Source organism: Notolepis coatsorum (genome assembly GCF_963971535.1).
Source record: "Notolepis coatsorum genome assembly, chromosome: 19".
Classification (NCBI taxonomy): Eukaryota; Metazoa; Chordata; class Actinopteri; order Aulopiformes; family Paralepididae; genus Notolepis; species Notolepis coatsorum.
Genome location: NC_140183.1, coordinates 71,894,879 through 71,918,448, shown reverse-complemented (window position 1 = coordinate 71,918,448; position 23,570 = coordinate 71,894,879). Strand labels below are relative to the sequence as shown.

General features: G+C 43.5%; 1 protein-coding gene across 1 annotated transcript in view; it reads left to right on the top strand.

The window, feature by feature from the left end:
* The window catches only part of LOC311246543 (metalloreductase STEAP4-like), a gene marked incomplete at both ends in the record, with an annotated part of 69,270 nt that extends 67,581 nt beyond the window's left edge, over positions 1-1,689 (top strand). Inside the window, one exon of the mRNA XM_084336693.1 lies at positions 1,426-1,689. Within this exon, the coding sequence (XP_084192819.1) occupies positions 1,426-1,689 (264 nt within the window). The remainder of the gene's footprint in view (positions 1-1,425) is intronic.
* Between the last annotated feature and the right edge of the window lie 21,881 nt (positions 1,690-23,570).

The window sequence follows — 23,570 nt, the reverse complement described above, 5'->3', positions numbered from 1 at the left end:
GTCCTGTTTACACCAGGGTCCCCCATTTTCAATTCATCATAAATCATAAAGCTCAACTCGTTATTATTTTGCGCACAGACCGCCGAAACACGGGAACGTTTTGATTATATTTAAAAGGCTTTACGTTAAACGAAACAAGTGGAATTTCGAAGCTGTAAGCAGAATAAGTCATATGAATATAGTGTTCTTCCCCCTTTTTACTGTACAAGAAAGAATAGAAAACGCATTGCAATGACACCATGCAGATAGTGGACAGACTATATGATGGGATTCAAGTTCGCGTTTTTGTTGCTCATAGGCATGCTGTCAGAGTATGATATCTTAATCAAACATTCTAGAACATTTGTCGTCACAGATCATGTCCTAATAGAACATAGGCTATGGCATGGATCGTGATATTGTGTGGACTGTTATTATTACTGTACACCGGTACCACCCATTGTGACAACAGCTTTGTGAGTCCCGCACACAAACATGATGGAATTCAAGTTCATGTATTGAAAGGCAGGCTATCATACATGCAGTGAGATTCATTGTTCTTGTATATGTTCTCATATTATATTGTTTATATATAGGCTACCCAATACTGACATCAAAATAGATTGTAGTATGCCTCTAGAAATCATATGCAGCAGGTAGAAAATTGACGGGAGATCCATCGCAATTTGGAATAGAATTGAGGAGAACTTTAATCCGTGGGTATTAATCAAACAACACGGGAAAAGGCAGTCATATTCCAGCGCGGTCTTTATTAGCCGACAACAACATAGCAAATCATATAGCCAATCGAACACAACTAATAAAGGCATTCATATTACAGCACGGTTATAATGACACACAACCAACGCCAAACAGTGGTCAACGAACGGTCTTTATTAGTATTTTGAGCTGTCCAGGCAGAATTGCAGCAATGGTCTTAGGGAGCCGTTGATATCTGACATCACCGTTTACAAATCCGCCTTTTATTTATCCCATAATACGCGATAGTGTCTTCTTGGTTCGACAGCAGTGAATTCTCCGTGGAGTTTCTCAGAGTCCCGCTCGGGTCAGTCCATTATTTCACATCCCATGGGGGGTGTTTCCTCATTTTCATGACCATATATGGATAATCATGCACGAGCATTGACGGTAGAACAAAGTGGTATTCATCAACACGGAGGAGCATAGAGCCTGCTTACGCACCGTGTGATGAATCCCGACTTCCCTGTGCGTACACTAGTTCTACATTCCGTGCTTACGTGTGGAAATAGAAATGTTCTACGCACACTATTGATGAATGAGGGCCCAGGGCTTTTGACTGTACCTCAGTCTAGACTGAAAACAAGAGGTTGGCCTCCCACACTCTGGAACTGTGCCCCCCCCCCCCCCCCCCCCCCCCCCCAAACATTTTAACTTTTTTAATTTGTACATCTTCTCCTTCCTCAGTCCAAGCTGGGCCACCTGACCCTGTCCATATGCACTGCACATGGGTACATCTACGGCTGGAATAAGTTCCTGCGTCCCTCCACCTACAAGTGGTATACTCCCCCAGGCTACATGCTGTGTCTGGTGGTGCCCTCCGTGGTGCTGGTCTGCAAGCTGCTGCTCCTCCTTCCCTGTGTGGACCGCAGCCTCACCCGCATACGGCAGGGCTGGGAGCGGACTGAGCCGGGGGGGGAGAAGGGGGACAAGGACGCCACCCGCTTTTGACTTGTGACGACCTGTGAGGTCATCACAGTATCATATGAACATGGAAGAAAGCACATGAACACAGACTTTCAAGCTTGTCCTGATCCACTACTCCCCCTGCATCCCCGGCTAAAATTGAATATTTTCCACCCCTGGTACAACTCAACCATTGCTCGCCCCTCTACATGTCTCTCTAACCATAGAGATTAAAGTTCACTTTGGACACAACGTGTTGCAGGATGTCAAGGCAGCGTGCACAGCTTTCATCAGCTTTTTCAAGACAATAATCATACTCAGTACAGTTCTGTGTTTGCGCATGTGGTATGAAAGCCCAGTAAGATATTTTTTTCTGAGTCTACTTACCTGTTCCACCCGAATGCTATCTGGTCATTGGCCAGCGAGCTTCCAGAGGAGGGGGAGTATGTGACGGATACGTCTGTGCACCGCACCCGCACATGTTAACCGTATTGTTTGTTTAGTTAGTTAATGTTTGTACACGTTTACATTCATGATACACATACACAATTTCTATTTCACATAATGACACACGACACATAGACTTGCGTACTGATATCATATCCATTCTTTATTATTTGACTTACATGGTTAAGTGCATGCATGTTGTTCATTGTTTGTTTTCTCCAACTCTACAGCCAGCCATCCCCACTCTGGGCCAACAGAGCAGCTGCGACTGATCGGTCCTAAATGGCCGGATGGGGGTGGTGGACCAAACCATGTCGCGGGAGATGTCGGGGGGGTTTATTGTATTGTAATTTAGTTTCCTTATATGTATTTCCTTATTAATTAAGATTATTAGTTGTGCAGTTTGGTAGTTGTGTTGTGTGTTGTGTGTTTATTGTTTATTAGATTAATTAGAAGTGGAAGATATTATTTAGTAAAATATTAATCAATTAGCCCACTTAGATTAATGTATCTGGCCAGGGCCTATATATAGTTTTGAGTTCTTAGTTGTCATTGTCTTCCGTTCTGTTCAGGTCTGTTTTTGTCCTGCTATATTATTTGGACCATTTATGTTATATTTAAATTATGTTTTTGAAATGGGTAAAATAAAACTCTTACTTTTTGCCAAAACCACTGTGTCCTCCTTGTCTGGCTGCTTGGTCCCTTACAGTCATTAATCAATATTTTTATGACTGTTGTAAAAAATTAGCAATTTAAATTTCAAATGTATTCAAGTATTAACACTTTGAGCGCCACGCCTGGTTTTCCTTTTTACCGGCTGAATGCCACCATCGGTGCCAATGTTAACGTTAATATCGCCTAATCTATGTTTTAAATTATGGCTATGTGTCTAATCTGCCCATCGCATTATCAAAGACTATTTTCCAGTCAGTGCTGTCAAGGCAGATTGTTTTTTTATCGCGTCGTTTCCGTTTCAGAGCAGTTAGAAAAGCCCCCGTTTTGATATAAATAACAGCTCATTCTGGAGCATTCTATGAAAATCGTCTTTTAGTGGAATATTCCACAACGTTGATATTCGTCTGCCTTTTTATGAATCGTTTTCAAATAAACGCTAGATGATCAATATTATACGTGCACGCAAGCACATCACGGCCGCGCACGGATAATCGCCTCGTTGATTTCCTCTCTGACTTTTACAGTGAAACCGAAAGAAGACATTTCACAAAACAGCCTATATCTTCATCAAACTTACTCTGATTATCCTAACACTGATAACATAGAGTCCTTACCTGACATCAGATGGTATCCAACTGGTATATTCCAATTCCTGATCACCATTCGAAAAAATCGATACGTGTATGGATCCAACGCGATACTGTAGAACTCCATGATCAGCGGGGATCTGAGGTTCCAGAATGAACTGTGGTAACCCCGGCTGGATCAGTGGACTGGAAAATGTGGAGTACCGGATTTTTTTCCCCATTAATTTTCATTGAGTCCATTCCAAAATCACTTATGTCATCTGGGAGACGACAGGGGGCGCTTTTTTCCACAGTGATCGCCGGCGCCGCTTGGCTATACTCGGGTAGGCTCGGGTGATGCAATAATTTTTCAGATCGCTAAAAAAAAAAAAAAAAAAAAAATCCGAGAAATCTCGTGAGTGGCTTTCAACCACCTATAAAAAAACACGAGAAATCTTGTGAGTGGCACGGAAAGAGTTAACATCACGAACATGTCACAACAGCATGTAGAATCTATATTATCATCAATACGTTAGTTTAGCAATAGGTTAAAAGTGCCTTTAGATAAGGGCGGCTAAGTGGCGCAGTGGGCAAGGCACTCGCCACTAGTGCAGGAGATGCTGGGTTCAAGCCCAGCTCTCGGCATTGCTACCAGCTTGGCTGGTCGTTCATACTAACACAATTGGCAGTGTTAGGGGTGGGAAAGCTGGTGGGTGGGTCCTGGTAGTTGTAAACAGCGACTCCTACAGTTCGGTCGGGGCGCCTGCTCAGCGAGGAAAGGATCTAAGGGGGGTAGTGTGATCCTTCCACACGTTACACCCTCTCAGTGAGAGTCCGCGCTGCCAGGTGAAAAGAACCGGTTGATTGGCTACACATGTGTCGGAGGAAGCATGTGATAGCCTCCACTCTTCCAGACCGACCGTAGGGGGTAGGTGCACAGCGACCAGGAAGGGGATTGGGAATTGGCATAACGACTAACATTGGGTTGGGAGAAAAACGGAGGAAAAAAAGATTAAAAAAAATAAATAAAAGTGCCTTTAGATAGATTTAACTTTTCGATTTGCTGAGTCTATTGCGAGACGGCGACCATTTTGGAAATTTTTAACCATGGGAATTGTAGTCTTTTTGAGGCCATTTTTTAGAGGACATGCATTGCTGTCGATGAGCGCTGGAATTTTTCCGAACTACACTTCCTGGCAGATTCTATGGGGGTTCAAGGTTCAGCGTTGTGAGTGAATTATATCAATGACTGTTATTATTCGGGATAATAAGCCACAAAAGGTAACGTTTTTGACAAATATTGAAACGCAGTTAGTTTCTCCTCCCTATTGTTAGCATGTAGCAACAATTAGATCTGAAATTAGTTTCAAAATGGTTGCACTGTGGTGAAAATAAAAAAGTACAGTAAATTACAGTAGATATCATTATCTGTTCTTATGCACGCCTGGTGATACTAAATGTACTTGGATGTCCAAATTGAACTCGGGCATTTGAAAGATAATATATGTATATATATATAAATGTGCGAATTGGCTATAATAAGGTAATTTATAAGCCTCCTATTCTATATTCTATAATAATATTTCAAATTGCATTGGTCCGGATGGGAGAATTCAGTACTGTATCTACAGAACCTTCTGTTTAATCATCTTCCCTTTATTAATTTCCTTCGATCTTTTGTACACATGATCTCAAGAAGGTTTTTTATGTTTTGTCATTATTAGCATGGTGTTATTCACTGTCAAATATGCAAAGAAAAATCATAATTCATATTCTCCTTTGTTTCATCACAATTTAAGCAAGCCTAGTAATAGACACACTATTTCTGACACTGTGAACACATTCCCTGAGGTCCATAGATGTACCTAGATACCAAGAATATGCAAATGAACCTTGTAGAAGTGGAGCAATTTTCCATTTACCTAGGTATATATTTTAGGCGGATTTTCACCACGGGTGGAACAGGATTAAGTCTATGGGCAAGTCATCCCTGGGTGTAAAGTTTTTATTTTTTTCAAATGTAGATTGTCTTTGTGTATTGGACACAGAGGTGTATTCTGCTCTATCTATATTTTGCTGAATGTGGAGGTAAAATATATTGTTTTGATAAACATACTGTGTAGGCCAGGGGTCAGCAATAGGCGGCCCGCGGGCCGAAATTGGCCCGCCAGCAATAATATCTGGCCCCTCAGATTATTAAAAAAAAATGTATATATATTTTTTTAATCAGACAAACTAGGCTAGGCTATATGTTAGCTATAATGTCCAAATAGAGAAACTACCACCACCTAAATAATGCTTATTATACTTTGTTTTGTTGAGAGTGAATAACAGGTATAGGCAGCGAGGTGCAATGTAGCGCTTGCTCAACATGAAAAAAGTCGGTGGACAGCGCCTGGTGCTGAAATAACAAACCAGCCACACCACATGTGTGGTGTGAAATTAAAACACCAGTTCAGTAAGTCATTCAAACTTTATCTTTACTTATATATGACTGTGACGGCACCACACATGTGAATAGTAACAATGCAATTAAACTGAAGTCAAATCAGAGCAAAAAAAGCTGAATCTGCTTCAAGAAGATGCGCTACATTAGGTATATAAGGAATTACAACAAGACACTTATGGGCGGTTAGGTGGTCGAGCGGAGATTGCGTTCGTCACCAGCCCCGGAGCTGTGAGCTTGGTTCGCCTGTTCGAATCCAGCTCACAGCTCCGGGGTTGTCACCAGCTTGGCTGGCCGTCTGCACTGATACAATTGGCTGTATCAGAGGGTGGGAGAAGCTGGCGGGGTGGGTCCGGGTCGTTGTAAACAGCGACTCCTACAGTTTGGTCGGGGCGCCTGCTAAGCGCGGATTGGACGTGAGGGGGATAGTGTGGTCCTCCCACACGCTACGCCCTCTCAATGAGAATCCGCGCTGCCAGGTGAAAAGAAGCGGTGATTGGCTGGACGTGTGTCGGAGGAAGCACGTGGTAGCCTCCACTCTCCCAAATGATCTGACTGTGGGGGGTAAAACGCAGCGACCAGGAAGGGACTGGGAATTGGCATACGACTAACATTGGGATGGGAGAAAATCGGAGGAAAATGGAGGGGGAAAAAGACCAAAAAAAAAAAAAAAAAAAAACAACGAGACACTTATTGACTAAATAAAAAATACAATTAGGCTTTTAACCCTCTAAAGCCGGGCGCAACACTAGACATGTTTTGTAAAACATTAAATATCTTTGGATTTGTTTGTGATAAAGACTTGCTTTATTGTATCGGAATCGATTGTCATCTCAAAATGTTGTGCATCTCTCAGAAAAGCATAGCATAGAATCTTGAAATATCTAGATTGGTTGTTTTCCCTGGACTGCATCTAATCCACTGTATCTATCCATTTATCATATATCTATGTCTGTCACTATAGCCAATGGAAATGCTAGAAATGGTCACGTGGACTGGGAGAACCAATAGAAAATTCCTATTGTTTCTCAATAGTCCAGTGCGCTCCACAGAAAGGGCTGTCAGATAGACGCATTGGTTGCGCGTAATGTAAGATAGACCAATAAGAGATGGGCGCTTGTCTCTGGTTTTATAATAAAATGGCAAAAAGACAAAGGTATAATGTTCAGTGCAAATGTGTATGTCGTTTACAGTTTATTATGCCACCTATGCAGCTCGTTTATTTTGTCCATTCTCTGCCTCTGCCACAAATGTATGTCTTAGTTATAAGGTGGTCTGTCACAGAGTTAAAATGTTTTCACTATCAATATATATTAAATTAGCCATTGTTTTTGTTTCCGGCCCCCCATACGATGGCTTGGAAAAAATTTGGCCCTCGGCCAAACTTAATTGAAGACCCCTGGTGTAGGCTGTAGTTTCCTCTTCTTCTTCTCTCCCATTCAACCTCCAGGGCTGTTATTGTGTCCCTGAGGTTGATCTCTCTTCTCACAATGTTATTTATCTTGTTGTTTTCTAACACAGACACCTCTCAGCCCCAAACCTGCTTCTCTCCCAGGGGTACACACGCATGCCCACACACGCTTATCTCTGCAAATTATCTACCCAAACATACACACACACAAACACATACACAAAATCACAATGCACATACACACATGTCCGCACTTACAGTAAATGGTAAATGGTGCATTTATATAGTGCTTTTATCCAAAGCGCTTTACAATTTTGTTCCTCACATTCACCAATTTACTCACACACTGATGGCAGAGGCAACCATGCAAGGCACCAACCTGCACATTGGGAGGACACTTCGACATGCTGCCTGGGAGTACCGGGAATCGAACCGGGAACCTTCAGTCCACCAGACGACCGCTCTACCTCCTCAGCCACTGTCGCCCATAACTGACGACACGGAGAGCCTGGTACTGTGAGAGGAATATATAGGACACCTCTTAGCCCAGAGCAGAACATTTATTAAGATACATCTATTATCTATCAGAAGGGTTTGAACTTCAGAGGGGGCATGCCTTTTCTTTTCTTTTTTTAAAACAGATTTGAAAGATAAGCTGTTCTTTTAACACTAGAACAGCCAACAAGGGGTCAAATGACCCCTAGGCATTTTCAATAAATGTATCCCTGTCACTCGGTCGAGCTCCAGCTCTGTCACTCAATGACTTTTCCTAAAAGTACCCGTTTTATCTGGCACGGTTTCTGAAATTTCAAAATGACTTCAGGAAAATGTAACTAGAACGTTATTCCCCATAATGGGCCGTTGGAACAGACGAAAGTCACAGCACTTTGCGAGCATCTAGCGCAGGGGTGACCAACCCGTGGCTCACGAGCCGCATGTGGCTCTTTGCCCGTCAATGTGTCCATCCAAAAAATATATATAATAATTATAATATTTTTTATTTAAATCTTTTTTTTCTTCTTTTTTTGGTCACTCAAACCTACATTTCATTGTGGTAAACCTCATATTTTTATATTCAGAGGTAATTATATAGTTTACACTGTTTATTTTTCTCATATTTCTCATATTAGCTGTTGGGTCATCTGACCCGTTCCCGGCGGGAATCAGTGACATTTTCTCCATGGCTGTGCTAGTGTTAATGTTATTGTTATTTGTGTACATTAAAAACTATATTCAGAGAGTGGGAAAGGTACAGCCGAATGGTTTCTGGTGGTTGCCGTATTAACGGTATCAACCAGTAGGGGCGCTCAGGTTACACCAGGTTACTTCTCTAGCAAAAGGGGAGGGGAGAAAGCCGGTGCCGAGGGTTGTGTTCTCAGCTTGAATAGGGAGGTGTAGTGGTTACGTCATCTTCGTTTTTTCCTGTTCCACCCTCTGTTCCACTCCATGTATTTCCCCATTGACCATTTAAAAATCGGCTCGTTTTAGAGAAATAAAGCATTAACACATCCTGCGCCATTCACGTTGTATGACGTGTTTCAAGTTCATACGAATTCTGCCAATCCACGGCATACGACGTTATTGAGATCATATTTCATTTTTTCGCCATGTTATTCATAATTCCCTCATGGAGCCTGGGCTAATGCAGTGGGAGCATGCACAACTCTGCAACGCTTCAATACTGCCCCCTGGTGGATGATCGGCGAGTTGCCAAATCGGAAATGGACGAGTCGATCTCGGTGTGTCTTGGAAATGCGTCCGGCACTTGCATATTGTCGCGGGACTCAAGACACACACTGTGTATATGGATCGCTGCCATAACTCAATAATCGACATGATTTGGGCTGTTATTATTATTATACAAACCGGAAATGGATCGACTCGATCGCCGTCAAATAAGTAGGATCTTTTTGCTCCAGTCTCACCGGCCAACGGTAAGAGGACGCTGACGTAATTTTCAGCGTGTTTGTTTATTATTATCCATGCAAACTGCTCTGATCAATATATCACCCATACTACATAAAGCATTTACTGACAAGCACGGAATTATAAACGACCCCCCCCCCCCCGTTCACCCGCGCATGATCAGTCATAACGTTTAGGATCATGTACAGTTGACATTTTTTATATAGCGTGTATCGCCAACAAACGGCATTTAATAATCTATATATGCGTTTATGCCTATATCTCACGTTCTAGGAATTACTGCAGAAAACGATAAAAACATATTTATATTCTAGACGGTATTTTCGTATGAACCTATGAATGAAAAAGTAAAACGTTCCTACATCCTGAACGATAGATAATCGATGTTGAATGGGCCATAGTAATGTCAATTTAGCAATACAATTTAAAAAGTTATAGCCCTGCAAAGAAGGTAAACATCTCCATAGGCTTAGACTGGTGGCAGTGATCAAACATTGATGGATATAAGCGTGGCAGGGAATGTGTTAACGTTGGCATGGTGTACCTTTCTGTGCGTATTCATCCACAATCTAATAGCTCAACATGAAAATATTCGCAATTAATCGTAAAGGTAGCACAATAACAACGTTTATGTTTTCGCTGGGAAACTACACTGCTATTTGGCGCTGCTGACTGACGTCACCACAGCGTAAACGCCTGGCTTTAGTCACAGACCTAGGATCAGATTTCCCTTACATTCCATAAGCTTAACAATTCGTACAATGGGAAAATAACTGACCCTGAATCTGTGGCTATATCTCTCTGGTGGTCATAACCATTCATCTCTAAAGCCAACCACCATTTTTAAAAGCAACAATCACGTTACCATATTTGTATTTATATTTTAAATCGTATAACGTTATTTTGCTGCATATTAAATCACTGTAAATACTCATGTAAATCATTGTTTCGTTGTACATATTGTGTATAGTTTATAACGTTAATATTGTTTTTTACATGATGTTAGTAGCTAGCTAGCTTGCTAGCCAGCATTCCCGAAACTCTAACATGCCCCGATTTAAAATGGTTCTCTCCTCTTTGTATACGTTTGTCCTCACAAACAAAGTATTCTGCCAGGGAACTTATGGACACGACAGTAGTAGTAGTTATAAGGTTTTTGAGCTTGTAACGTTAACGCTAGTTAGCTATCGTGGTAGCCCCTTTCGTGACTGTGATGCACCGAGTGACCGCAATGAGGGCTGTCTCTGTGGAGTGACCAGTCCTGAAGCCTGACTGATTAGGGTCTAGGAGGTCATTCTGTAAGAGATAAGCAGTAAGTTGGCTGGATACAGCACGTTCAAGTGTTTTAGAAAGGAAGGAGAGAAGAGAGACAGGACAGTAGTTGCCTATGACGGTAGGGTTCAGGGATGGTTTTTTTATGAGGGGCGTGACTCTGGCTTGTTTGAGTCGCCCAATAGAAGGAGAGGGGTACCATCTTCCGGTAAGGAGCTTAGAAGCATGTCCAGCTCATCTGTGAAGTGATCGAGCGGACCTGGAGGGCGGTAGAGTGTAACAATGGTGAGATTGAAAGGATTAGAGACAGATACTGCATGATATTCGAAAGAGGAGAGTGACAGTCATATTTAGTCATCTTCATTTATTTTTCGTTTAGTCAGTTTTAGTCAACTAAATGTCTGAGCATTTTAGTCTTAGTCAGTTTTTGTCTCAATTTTGTCTTTTTTGTTTTAGTCTAGATTTAGTCGACGAAAATGGATGACATTTCTGTCTATTTTTAGTTAATGGATTTTTTTTTCAGAAGTCAGAACATGGAACATTTTCTGATTTAAATTGCGTATTTATTTTTTAACCTAGGGGAATCTGAGTCGGCGGCACAAGTGATACACAGGAAGTATATATGTTGGTGTAGACATGGTCCAATGTATTGTTGCTCCTACAGTATACTGTATGTTGGTGTAGACATGGTCCAATGTATGCATCAAAGAGAGCATTACGGATGTGGTGACGTTGTTTCTGACCAGAGAGACGACGCTGAACTCTGTCTGTCTTCTGTTTGCTGTGTCTTTCCTTTCTCTCTGCCATGTCTGTCCTCTCTCTGCTGTGTCTGTCCTCTCTGTCATGTCTGTTCTCTCTCTCTCTGCTGTGTCTGGCAGCGGTTTATTCTATAACAGGATACTGTAAACAGAACACACAGTAGTACTAGTAGTAGTACACACTGATTGCAATCTGCTTGCATAAAAACATATAAAATCACATTCTGAGGTCAGTGTTAAAGTGCCACATGGAAGAGGTCTGGTTATTGGTTAGAGTTAGACGTGGTCTAGGTCTGATTAGGGTAACTTAGGGGTGGTTAAGCATTCATTATAATTTATTATTATTATTTAGATGGATGGATGTAAAGGGCTAGACCAACTCTTAACCCCTATCCGGACCTAGACCACCTCTAAGTCACAACCCTAACTTAGGGGTTAAAGTTAGAGGTGGTCTAGGTCTGGGTAGGGGTTAGAGTTAGAGGTGGTCTAGGTCTGGTTATACTGATCCGATACCAGTGCATACATAAAAAATTATACATTACAATTATATTATATAAATTATAAAACTTTTTTTCTTTTCTTTTTTACAGCTACTGTTTTATATATACTGTTTTTTAGTAATAACTAGAAAGTAATGGTATTTATTCAACAACAGGTGATTGTATAGATTAGTATTAGTATCATTAATTGACAACTAAGCTCAATGAGTTCACCCACAGAATGGTTGTTGGTACATTGGTTCCGCACGGACGTTACACGTTGTTGCGCACTTCCTATCCAGAAGGCTCCGTTTAGGTTAGCTAGTAGCAGAGGCTCTGTTGTGATTTTTAATGAAAAATAAATATTCAACATTCTCTTTTGCGACTCCGCCTCAGACTCTTATCATTTGGCACTAAAAGCTAAACATTGTCACCGATATGGCTGTCTGCATTATGTCATTGTGTGCGAGAGGTCGATCAGTGACCACGTTAGCGTGAGCTAGGTTAGCCACTAGCTAACGCAAGCTAGATGGAAATACAAACAATGTAACGTTACTGGTGAAAAAGTGATTTACCTTGGAATACTCCTTTGCCAACTTGCTGTACTTTGCTTGCAGGTCTGCAGCTGGATTATGAATAGTCCCAACTTTAGCCAAGGTAACGTTAAGCTAAAACTAGCTTTTCAAATAGCTCTACAGCTAATGCTAATAACGGAGCTCCCAGTCACACTGCTCAACTCGGGACGATGGCATTAAGAAAAGTTATAATTATTTTGTCTCGTCTTGTTTTAGTCAACAATAGCAACATACATGAAGAGAAATTTCGTCCTGGTTTTTGTAAATTACATTTTTGTGTCCTCAGTTGTGGTCAAAGATATTTAATAAACTATTTAGTCTCGTTAGCGTGACATGGTCTTCAATAACGTGACGTCAGGTCTCGTTGTCGTCATGAAAAAAACCTTTGTTGACGAACATCTTTCGTCATCAATTTAGTCAACAAAATTAACACTGGTTGTAACATGGCAACATTGGTCCTATAGCTGACAGCAGAATTTCTGTATTTGTACTCACAATGGGCCTCATTCAACAATACTCTCTTATTATTTTTCTTATATTCTTGCTTACCTGTCTGTTAAGAGAACAATAAGAAAAGCCACCGCCACATTCATCAAGCCGTTCTTAAAGTCCAAATCTTGCATACAGAGACACACCTTGCGGGCTCATTATAATACGAGAGCTGTGGGTCTGCATCGGATCCCCCGGCCATATTCAAGAGCTGGAGCGCTTTGCGATGGATCAAAATTAGATAGGAATCAAATGTATTGTCATCATACAGCACCTATAGCTATATAGTGGAATATACTGTATTAATATAATATATAATAGTAGTTGGCTAGTTGCGCGCTTCTGGCCACCTCCCGCAGTGCACGCATACACACGTACTGTATACAGTACGTGCAAAATTAATCGTTCCAGCAAAGTACTGTGATGTGAATGGGCCGGCCGGGTAATGACGTCAGGAGCAGGGACTCAATCGGCGGTCATTATTGAACTTAGGTGTTCAATTGCGGGCGGGGATGAGACGCTGACTATTGATAAGCCAGTGGGACTCGGATATCGAGGTCGGAGCACCTTGCTACATTTGGTACCAGCACCCTTGTTGACAGAATCCGGCTATAGGGCGACAATAATGTGGTCCAGAGGCATGGTTTCTATCTTTAGCCTTTAACTGGCGTGGTTTATTTATTCTCATGGTATGAGCAGTAGCACATGAGTCCTCCTCTCTGTGAGAGGTAGGTGGGGGAGAGAGGTAGAGTAGGAGGAGACATCTCTATTTATACTCGCCACCTGGTGGTGTCTGGAGTGGCTCCGCCTAGAGCGCCCTCTAGTGGAAACTAGGGATGTCCCGATCCGATCACGTGATCGGAATCGGCGTCGATCACGTGCTTTTCAGAGTATCGGGGATCGGGAAAAAATTATAATAAAAATCGGCAGTCAAAAAAAAAAAAATTTTATTCAACAAACATGACCATGTCCACGTCTTAAACTCATACAGAGGCCTTAGTTTTGGTTTTAAATTACATAATATATCATCATTAATGTATTTATTGTCACACAGAGCAGAATAATTATCCACAACAAACACATTCCCCTTTAATTTTCACCGTTGCAACAAACATTCCCTTTAATTTAGACGCTACACGCTACACGCGAGTCGCGACCACATCACAACAACAACACGTCGCTCCCGAAACACGGTTAATATCCACTGACTTGAGCAGCTAGACTTAATGTCAGAGGTTTGGAACTAAGCATTTAAAAATAGAAAGTCAAGCCAGTTGCAATGTTTGCAAGGAGGAGATTCCGCGTGGAGGAAAAACTCATGAAGCAGCAGGCTGGAGGCGAAGTTTTCAAACTAACTTTTCAACAGGAGGATAACGTTACGTGACTTTATCGTCGGCGTTTCAGACCAGAATGGACCATTACGTAAGTCGAACACTGAATGTATACTAATGTGCAAACATATATTGAAACTTTTAATATTTCTCATATGAAGCAGAAGCACATTTCTCAGGGTGAATGTAATAACAAACGCCTCCGCGCTCGCGCCCCGGATATAGGCAACAGATGGGCTTGTCTCACTCTGCCAGTTTCTGACAAAAATGCGTCAAAATTGATTACTAATGTGAAAGATCGGATCGGAAACGATCGGATCGATAGATATTTAAAATCATATGATCGGGATCGGATCGGAAGCAAAAAAAGGCGATCGGGACATCCCTAGTGGAAACAGTTATATATATGCAGTTAGACAGTTACTAACAATCCTACCTAGAACCTCTGACTTCAACAACCCTGTTAGGATTCCAGGGGGGAGGGGTCGATCGTGGTTAGGTAGGACCACCGGCGACAAAGAAAAGACAGCGAGCGGCCACAGACAGCCCCCCCAGTCATATGTTTTAATTAATAAACCTTGTATCTTTCGTAACCTGGTTGTGCTGTTGACTCATTGACAGGCTTTGACAAAAGAGCAGCTTCCCCTGCTAATGAGCAGTTTCTCCTGCTCATAATATAACTCACGTTTTTATTACAGTACTGTAGGCTTTGTCAATACTGAACGAGAACGACTGTGCGTTGTCAAGAGCCAATCGCACAGGTTGCCACTCATCTGGCTCTGCAAATAGATCTAGAGTCTGAATATCTCCGCATATCAGTGGAGGCTGCTGACCAAATTTTTAGGTGAAGCACAAATTATTATATTATATTTTATATTCAATTATATTTTTTAAACATCCCCAACGCTGCAACACCCCCATTCCTCCCAGGTGTCAGGCTCCTCATTTGCTTCCATTCATTTTGGGGACCATGTTTAAATATCATACTATGTATAAACAAACTATACTGCTGTGACGATTTCAATAAAACAGACCATTCTGAGTCAATGGTATGCAAAACTGTACATTGGAATATCTAACATGTATTTACCACCTTCCTCTGCACGAGGCCACAGATGGGTTTTATGTAACACAAGGACAATGAATGAATGAATGAATGAATGAATGAATGAATGAATGAATGAATGAATGAATGAATGAATGAATGAATGAATGAATGAATGAATGAATGAATGAATGAATGAAAACTGTATTTAACAGATTGCAGAATGGGTACAATACAGTACGGCTCAATACACACAATTGTTAAGGGGATGCAGACCAGAGAAAGACTTTCGTCTTGTTTACATCAGGGTCCCCCATTTTCAATTCATCATAACATGACATACAGATAGACAGTACTGCTACATCTATATATGACATACAGAGATATAGACAGAGATATAGACATTTATGACATAACAGATCTACAAATATACATTACTGTTTAAGAGTACAACGCCTGTCATATAGACCTATAGCGTTGGAAACTCTGATTAAGGAGAGGAGAGGAGAGGAGAGGAGAGGAGAGGAGAGGAGAGGAGAGGAGAGGAGAGGAGAGGAGAGGAGAGGAGAGGAGAGGAGAGGAGAGGAGAGGAGAGGAGAGGGAGAGGAGAGGAGAGGAGAGGAGAGAGGAGGAGTGTTGGGGACGCGTACAAGATCCCAATGCATTGTCCCGTGGGATTATATTAACACAACAGAACAGAATGAGAGAGAGAGACAGAGAGAGACCACGGCGGGTTTATATTAACACAACAGAACTGAATGAGAGAGAGAGACAGAGAGAGACCACGGCAGGTTTATATTAACACAACAGAACTGAATGAGAGAGAGAGACAGAGAGAGACCACAGCGGGTTTATATTAACACAACAGAACTGAATGTAGGGATGCATGAATCAACAAGATGTTTAACATGCTTTGACATTTAAGATAAGATAGCAGGATGCCAGATGTTCCTCAAGATAGCAATCGTTGACCAGTGAAAACGAGTACTGGCTGAGCGTCTCGCTCTTTCGCCATATCAAGATATACCTCATCTCCAGTACCTACTGTACTTCATTAACGAAAACAAAGCACCCATGCACTTGACCAGGCCCCGCCCCAGTGTCCTCCTATAAGGCACCAGGCGTGGTCACACTCGCCCTTCCTCTGGAAAAGTTTTCCATCAAGAAAAACCCCCTCAACGGACCTCAGGGCGTGCTAAGAGCGAGGCGCTCAGCCAGTACTCATATAACTCATATAATCGTTATATGGTCGTAATGGCGAATCGCGTCTCGCTCTTTCGCCATATCGAGATATTGGGACAGAGCAGACGCGAGGCCTGACAAATGTACCCCCTGAGGACCCGCAAGCCCTACCACCAGGGGGGAGGGGAGTCCCGTCACCCCCCCCTTCCTAGTGAAGAGGGGGCGGCAGTCAACTCCACCCAAGTGCGAAAAAGAGGGAACTAGAGTCCGCTAAAAACGCACAGCACAGGCGGGACCACGTGTGACACATCACCTCGTGGCACACACCCACACACCCCTGCTAACCTACCGAAGCGCGGGACGCAGGGGAGGTCCCAGACCTCAGAACCGCCTGGGAGACAGAACCCCCAGTCATGTCCATGAGGTAAAACCTAACGAAGGGACCCGGGGAGGACCAGGAGGCCGCAGCACAGATGTCCTCCACCGAGGCCCCCCCCAACAAGGCGGCAGAGGCCGCCACCCCACAAGTGGAGTGCGCCCTGACACCCCCAGGGGGGGCCAGCCCAGCCAACGTGTAGCAAAGGGCAATGCCCTCGCACAACCAATGTGACAGGCGCTGTTTCGACAGTGCCTTACCAGCGCAAGAGCCACTGTAACAAACAAAGAGCTGATCGGTAGCCCTGAGGTCCTGAGTTCGGCTGAGGTAAACCCCCAAAGCCCGGACCGGACACGACAGGTGAAAACTCGCCTCTAACTCATCAGCGTGAGGAGGCGGATGAAACGCCTGAACCACAATATCCCTGGAGCGAAAAGAGCTCCGGATATTTTTTGGCACGAAGACTGGGTTAGGCCTCAGAGTCGCACCGCTATTGACACGAATAGACAAGCACTCAGGCCGCACGAGAGAGCACAAAGCTCACCCGTGCGCTTAGCGGAGGTGATGGCCAGCAGGAATGCAGTCTTGAAAGACAGCTGTTCCAAAGACGCCTGCTCAAGAGGCTCAAACGGGGCCTCGGACAACCGGCCGAGGACCAGTTGGAGGTCCCAACTCGGAGACAGAGAACGTTTCACCGGCTTAAGGCGCCAAGCGCCAAGCAGGAAACGCTTCACAAGAGGGTGGCTGAACAACGTAACGCCCTCAAACCCCTCATGACAAGAGGATATAGCCGCGGCATATACCCTCACCGTCGAAGCCGACAGTTTATCCAAGATAGACTGAAGGAAGGAAAGGACAGCGTCCAGGGGGCAGGACACCGGGTCCACCTTACACCACTCTTGGAAAATACGCCACCTACCCGCGTAACCCGCGATAGTGGAGGGAGCATGCGCGTTCCGGATGGTGTCGACCACAGAAGGGTCCATCCTCTCCAGACTCACCCTCTCACCAGCCAAACCATCAGCGGCTGGCCCAGCACAGGGAACCGCCACAGAGACCCGTGCGCTTGAGAGAGGGCCCGCGATGACCAAGGAACAGGCCACGGCGGGGCTACCAAGAGCTGGATCAGGACCGGGAACCACACAGCTGTGCCCCGGTCCGACGTGATCAAGATCCTGCGCTCCCGACGTACCCGCTCCAACAACAACTGATCAGATGTATGGGGGAAAAGCATACAGAATCCCGGGCGGCCATGGATACATCGAGAAGGCCTCCACCCCCAAGGGAGGATCGTCCCCCCGACTGACCGAGAACCACAAGGGGCACTGGTGAGACTGTCTGCTCGCAAACAGATCCACCGAGGCTTCCCCGAAGCGGTCCCAGACCTGTCTGACTATGTCTGGACGTAGTCCCCACTCGTCGGAACGAGGACCGCCCCTCCAGGCATGCAGTCGTGCACAAACACGGTTAAACTGCGTTTAGGTAGGTCACTGAGGCAGAAGTGCGCGCAATGATGTGCACGCGCGCACACAAAAATGCGTTCACAATTGTCACTGGACTCGTCGCGCCGTGCGATAAGTACCCGGCCGGCACTTATCACCAAGACTTTGCATAATAATAGGATACCGATAGCATAACAACGAGAAGTGCCAAACCAAAATACAAGCCCTGTAGGCTACCAATTGGTGGGGGGTTGGTGCCCGACTGGAAGGATGAGACAAGTTGTGCTTCAGTCTGAAGGAAACTGTCCTTCTGTAAACTAACTCTAAGTTACATTGTTAATTTAGTTTGTATTTACTTTTCTAGTGTAAGTTAATTCAATTAAAGAAATTGTAACTACAATTACATTTAAAACATTGTTATGCATAATAATCATCTGTTCTGTGCGCAACCGAGGGAACATGTATGCGCGTGCGCGGAAGCGCGCGTGCAAGTGGCGTTTGGGCAGTTCCCATATTACGACTGCATCACTGCCCGCGATCACATCTGGGCGCATCACATCTGCGCCCACATTCTCCCTGCCAGGGATGTGGAGCGCCCTCAGGCTGCGCAGATTGCGAGACGCCCACAGCCAGAGCTTGAACGCCGCCCGGTGCAGACAGATGGAGCGTACTCCACCCTGTCTGTTGATATACGCTGCTGCCGTCATGCTGTCCGTCCTGACCAACACGTGCTCGCCCACCACCAAGTGGCCGAGCCGTTTGAGGACCAGGAGGACCGCCTTCAATCCCAACACATTGATGTGCATGGCAGACCGGGCAGCATGGACCGTCCAGCTGCCCCCCACTGCGTTGGTCCAACACGTCCCCCCCCCATCCCATGAGGGAGCCGTCGGTGAAGACCGCGACCTGTGACAGCCTGCCGCCCATGGGGACCCCGCTGGTGAGGGTACCAGGTGTAGGATAATAATAGTATTCAAATAGGAATAGAGTCAAATGACTTGCTCACTCAGAGGGTCCAGATAATAAGGTTTATTAACCAGATCAAATCAAATCAATACAACAATAGAGAGTATGGCTGGAGATCTTACCTAAACAGACCAGCTCCGTCAGTCAGGTAAAAAGATCCCGTTCCCCAGTTGGGGGAGCAGTTAAGTAACAGGTGAACAATGGGGGGAGTGGGGGAAGGGGAGGGGAGGAAGGGGGCGTCATACATATATTCCACAGTTGGGTCCTTTTCTCTTTTATAATGTGGCTGGGACAAGTATTCTCAGATGTATGACTGGAATAGGTAAGGTCAGCATAACATGAGATAATAAATGAGATAAAATAGTAAAATTATAAACTTGTTGTGACCTATTTCGGTCATAGGGTCAATAAATGAAAAGAAATATAAAATAGTAAACACATGAGATACACAATTTAAAGGAATGAATAAATGAGATAATTTGGTGAAATATAAAATAAACAATTAAAGGAATGAAAGTAAATATAAAATGAATTAAAGTAAATATAAAATGAATTAATAAATGAGATAGAATATGGTGAAATATAAAATAAACAAAGTAAATATAAAATGAATGTAATATAAAATACACAATTAAAGATAAAATGAGTTATTATTTGAATGTCAGTATTTATACAGTGTGGGTTAAGATCTATGTGTATTTTTAGGGTTGTGAATATCGCCCCTTTTACTTTTTACTTGATGGCAACACCTTTTACTTTAGTATATACACTGTCATCTGGCTATGACCATCAGGTCAATGGTAAAATATAAAAGCATTTAAAGGTTGGCAAACAGATATAAACGTGAATGAAAGAAATGAAAAGAAATATAAAATGAATTAAAATAGTAAACAATGAGATAAAATGGTAAAATATACATCATTTAAAGGTTGGATAAAGAAATGAAAAGAAATATAAAATGAATTAGAATAGTAAACAATGAGATAAAACGGTAAAAACATGAATGGAATAGGACTTAATGCAAATATGACCATCAGCTCAGTGAATGACACAATTTACAGGAATGTTAAAGAGAAATATAAAATGAATTAAAATAGTAAACAATGAGATAAAACGGTAAAATATACATCATTTAAAGGTTGGATAAAGAAATGAAAAGAAATATAAAATGAATTAGAATAGTAAACAATGAGATAAAACGGTAAAAACATGAATGGAATAGGACTTAATGCAAATATGACCATCAGCTCAGTGAATGACACAATTTACAGGAATGTTAAAGAGAAATATAAAATGAATTAAAATAGTTGGATTAGAGGTTCTGCATTGTGGATTCTAGTGCGTATCTGTGGAAGTATGGTGCAAGGGGGTTGGTGGGTTCGTTTTGCGTTTCTTCTCTCATGGTCGTGGCGATCATCATGGTTATCGGGGGGGGTTGGCTTGTGCAGAGTACTTTTGTGATGTATCCAACTCCGAATTTTATAGTATGCACACACACTACTAGGATAACAAATATTATTATTGCATACATAATGTACCGAACTACCACTGCTCCTATTGTACCAAGTTTCTCGGTCATCCAATCGGTCATGGTATACGTTGGCGGGATGTGTGCGGCTCTGGAGATGTTGTGCAGGTGTTCAATGATGCTTGGTATAGTCATGTTGTCGTTTGCAGGTATGTAGACACAGCATTCTTGACCGATTAGTTTACATGTTCCTCCAGTACTAGATAGCAGGAAGTCCAGTGCTGCTCTGTTCTGCAATGTCATCAATCTGATTGATGTCAGTTCGTTGCTGACGAGTGACAGTCCTTCAGCATCTGTGTTGGCTAAGTCTTCTATCAGTGTGGATAGGTCTGCGATTTGATCTAGGGCTGACATCACACCATAGGAGGGGATTAGTGCTCTGAAAAAGTCGCATGTCTTGCAGGTCCGGTCATGTGTGTGGAAGTGATTTGCATGGCGTGTCTTTCTAGTCAGTGGGTGTTGTGGTAGGGTCGGTGTCACTCTCATGGCTGGCACTAAATATCCTAATGCACATGTGCCTTTCCATCCGGGTGGAAGGGACGGGTAAGCTTGTGCGCCACATATCCAGTAGGTCCCAGGCGGTGCTGGTGTTGTCGTTCGTTGGGTGGTGGGGGTTTCTTTGGTTGTGGGTTTCAGTGGTGTCTTTACAGGGTGGATGTTGTCCCAGGGTGGTGTTAATCTTTGTTGGCGGATGGGGTAGATATTGTCTCTTTTGCAGTGGGATGCGTGGATCCAGGATGCTTTTCCGTCGCACTTTACTGCCGTGTCCGTTACTAGCAGCACCTGAAATGGACCAGACCATCTGGGGTTTAGTTTACTTTTTCTTTTGAACACCATTATATATACATAGTCACCTGGGTTCAATCCATGACATGGTGTTGTTGGTGGTTGTGGTTGTGCCTGCCTCACTAAGGGGTGGAGCCTCTTCATCTGGGCACACAAAGCTTTGTAATAGTTAATAGCAATTTCGTCTGCTAGCAATAACTGGACTTGTGATAACGGGGGAAGCATTGTGGTTGGTGTCGACATTGGACGTCCAAATAATATCTCGTGAGGTGACAATCCTGTTCCTCTGTTTGGCATTGATCTCATTTGCATTAATACTAAGGGGAGGGCGTCGGGCCATTTAAGGCCTGTCTCTGTACATGTCTTAGCTAGACGGTTCTTGATGGTTGAGTTTTGTCTTTCTACCGCACCTGCACTTTCAGGGTGGTAGGGTGTGTGCAGGTGTATTTTCATGCCTAATGCGGTAGATAAGTTGTTTATCAGTTGTGCCGTAAAGTGCGTACCTCTGTCTGAATTTATGGAGTGTGGACACCCGAATCTTGGAATTATTTCTCTGACTAATACCTTAGCTACTGCTTGAGCGTCGTTGCGTCTGCATGGGAAGACTTCGACCCATTTAGAGAACATATCTACTAAGACTAGCGCGTACTGGTATCCCATGCTTTTTTCTAATTGGATGAAATCCATTTGGATGTTAACAAATGGTCCCCACGGTGGTGGGTGGGCGCCACGTCTAGTCTTTATAGCTTTACCTATATTGTGTTGATTGCATACAACACATCTTGAGCAGTATTGGTGAGCTAAACTGGTGATACCTGGCGCGTGCCACTGTGAAGTGATACTGCCCACCATTGCGAATTTTGACACGTGGCTAAGTCCATGTGCTAATCTTACTAACAGGGGGAGGAGTTGTTTTGGAGCTACAACTCTACCGTCAGCATGTTTCCACATGCCGTCTGGCATTTTGGAACAACCTGCTGACGTCCATACTGGCCACTCAGATGTCGCCTCTGCCTGTAATGAAACGACATGATCAAAAGTGGGAGTATTATCATTGGCGATTGTGATAGCCATTTGTTTTACCAACAGGGAGGGGACGGTCGCTGCCCTTTTGGCACAGTGATCCGCTCTGGCGTTTCCCTTTGCAACCAGAGAAGGAGAAGAAGAATGTGCAACACATTTTACAACAGCCAATAGCTTAGGAAGTAAACACGCCTCTAGTAGGTTAGTGACTAATACAGCATGTTTGATGGGAATGCCTGATGTCTTAATGAACCCTCTGTGTTTCCATATTAATCCCACATTGTGCACTACATTGAACGCATAACTTGAGTCGGTGAAAATTGTAGCAGACTTACCCCTGGCCAACACGCACGCTCTCGTCAAAGCGAAGATCTCTGCTGCCTGTGCTGAACAATTATTAGGTAGTTTTGCACTTTCAATCATCACATGGTCATCAACAACAGCGTATCCAGCATTCAAATCACATCCATTAGTGTGTCTTGACGCGCTACCGTCAACATAATATACTAGATCACTGTTAACTAGTGGTGTTTGTTGTAAGTCGGCTCTGGGTGAGGTGACAGCTGAGATTGTATCAATACAGTTATGTGACATTTCGTTATCCTCATATAGGGGAACAAAATTTGCTGGGTTTATTGGCGGTGCACGTTTTATGGTCAAGTTTGGGTTTGCCAATAGGATCGCTGTGTATGTAGTGTGTCTGGATGCTGATAAGTGTTGTGTAGCTGCGTTTTGTAAAATAATACACACAGAATGTGGGACGTAGACTGTTACTGGATGTTCTAGAGTAATGTTGGCGCTTCTCGATACGCAGAACGCGGCTGCAGCAACTGACCGTAGACATGGAGCATACCCCAAGGCTACACTATCAAGTCTTTGTGAATAGTATGCTATTGGTCTCATCTTGTCGCAATTTCTCTGGGCTAGGATCCCTGTCGCGTAGCCTTCTCTTTCTGCGGCAAAAAGTGAGAATTCCATACTGTAGTCTGGCATGCCAAGGCCGGGCGCTGTGGTTAAAGCTTCTTTCATTGCTTGGAACGCAAGTTGTAGTGTCGGAGTCCATGCGATCTGTTTGGGTTGGTCAGATAACGTTAGTGCACGAAGAGGCTGGTCTAATGCGGCATAGTTGAACACGTGTTGGCGACAAAAATTAGCTGCTCCCAAAAATGATAGCATTTCTGTCTTTGATTTTGGATTGGGGCA